Raw genomic sequence first — 1,932 nt, 5'->3', positions numbered from 1 at the left:
CCCCCCCCCGCCCGCATTGGCAGAGCTAGCGGACAGCCCAGGCGGCTTCCCCCGTCTGATCAAGCGCGTCGTGCCGCACACAATCGCAGGGGTCGTGCCCCGAGGCCAGAGCTCCTTCTGCACGGCTTCCCAACGAAGGTGGCCTCGAGCGTCACAGGAGCCGGATACGCGTAACCGGATATCCCGGAAACCTCGCTGGTCATGTCAAAGGACTCAAGAAAATGGCGGCTCTGGACGCGTTGGCGGAGGACTCGGAGATCGTTGAATTGCTTTCAACGCTGTTCAACAACGAATACATGCAAGGCGCGAACGGCGGTGCTGCTGCGGCCACGAATGAGCGCGATCCATCGGTGGGGGCACAGCCACCTGCGCTGCCAGCGCCGTCGACGACCAGAAGAAAACTGTGCAAAGAAGAGGGATGTATGCGCAAGAACGTGAGCAAGGGCTTTTGCATTCGCCATGGGGTACGCACCATTCTCGTCATTGCAAAGGCCGCGGACGAGTTTGACGCAGGGGGGAAAGCGGTGCCAAGTGGAGTCGTGCGACAAAGGGGCTAAGCAACATGGAGTGTGTTGGAAACATGGTGCGAGGACGCGTGAAAGGACGTGGCACCTGATGCAACGAGGGATGTTTTTGTAGGAGCGTCCCGAGAATGTGAGTTAGAAGGATGCTCAAACCATTCCAAGGCGCGGGGCCTGTGCTGGTCCCACGGAGGGGGCAAGCCATGCTCGACCAAGGATTGTAGTCGCACAGCACTTCAAGGAGGGCGCTGTTGGGCCCACGGTGGAGGTACATTCGACTTGGACACGATGAAAAAGTGGTGTATCCGTGGCTGACTGGCATTGTCACCCGTGCCAACCTGGACTAGGAAAGCGCTGCAGGCGCGAGGGCTGCCTTCGACCAGCGTTCGAGCGCAACGGCAACTACTGCGCATCGCATAGCCATGCATGACTCGAGCCTAACTCAACCACACTCTATTTTACGACCTGTGTGTGGATGGATCGGATCGAATGCGGTGCAATCAAACATGCATTTGCGAGAGGCATTGCCAACGTTGTGGCGTCATGCATGTTGCCGGAACGGAAGCACATGGCGCTGGCTGGCGTGACTGGTAGTTGGTACAATGTACATGACGCCGTGGTACACGTAGGTCCAACACCGGTCGTGGCATATCCTGGCGACAGCAGATCGCACGAGGTGGCACAGAATTGTCCTTCACAGAGCGGACGAGGTGGCTGCGACAAAGTTGAAGCTACTTACCCTGGCAATGGACGGCGGCCCCATTCCACTGACCAGCACAACTCTGCTCCAACTCGCAAGCACATCGTCCAAGCGCTGTCCTGATGCACGGCCACCCACGCAGCGCACGGTCCATGCGAGAGCGGCGCGGCGCCTTCTTGCGGTGTCCATGCAGAAAAAGGCTGGTCACTGTGGTATCTTGCGTCACATGACGTTCTCACAAACATCAAGTCGTTATGGACGATCGGGGTACGCTGTTCTGATTGGCCACAGCAAGATATCGTGCAATTTGATTGGATAACCCTTGCATGTCACAACAATGCGATAAAATGGCATTCGCGTAGACGACGGATGGAACGGCTGCGACAATGTCACGTTGCGTGGGGGGGGGACCACCGGAAGCACCAAGGTAAGGAGCGGGCGACGGCCCTGGGGCAAGAACGGGGGCGGTGGCCCAGTGTGCCAACCTCTTGACTTGCCATGCTAACCTACGACAGGACGTGTTGGATTCGGTTGGAGTCGGCTGTGACGTCGCCGGAGTGGAGTCCAATTGAACGTCGCTCTGTCCGTCAAACCGACGCCCCTCGCCATCGTCTGCGCCAAGCAACGCATTTGCGTGAACCGCGATGCTCTACACCAAGGCGTACGAATCCCAAGCGCGTTGAGGTTCATGAAGAGTGCGAGAGCGACCAG

General features: G+C 58.4%; 1 protein-coding gene across 1 annotated transcript; it reads left to right on the top strand.

Annotated features, from left to right (window-relative positions):
- Positions 1-221: 221 nt before the first annotated feature.
- On the top strand, positions 222-557 carry H310_07788 (hypothetical protein; the record flags this gene model as incomplete). The annotated part of the gene is made up of 1 exon (XM_008873284.1): positions 222-557. The coding sequence occupies one exon, from the start codon at positions 222-224 to the stop codon at positions 555-557; it is 336 nt and encodes a 111-aa protein (XP_008871506.1).
- Between the last annotated feature and the right edge of the window lie 1,375 nt (positions 558-1,932).

Source organism: Aphanomyces invadans, assembly GCF_000520115.1.
Source record: "Aphanomyces invadans strain NJM9701 unplaced genomic scaffold supercont1.15, whole genome shotgun sequence".
Taxonomy (NCBI): Eukaryota; Oomycota; class Saprolegniomycetes; order Saprolegniales; family Verrucalvaceae; genus Aphanomyces; species Aphanomyces invadans.
This window is presented reverse-complemented; position numbering and strand designations above follow the sequence as displayed.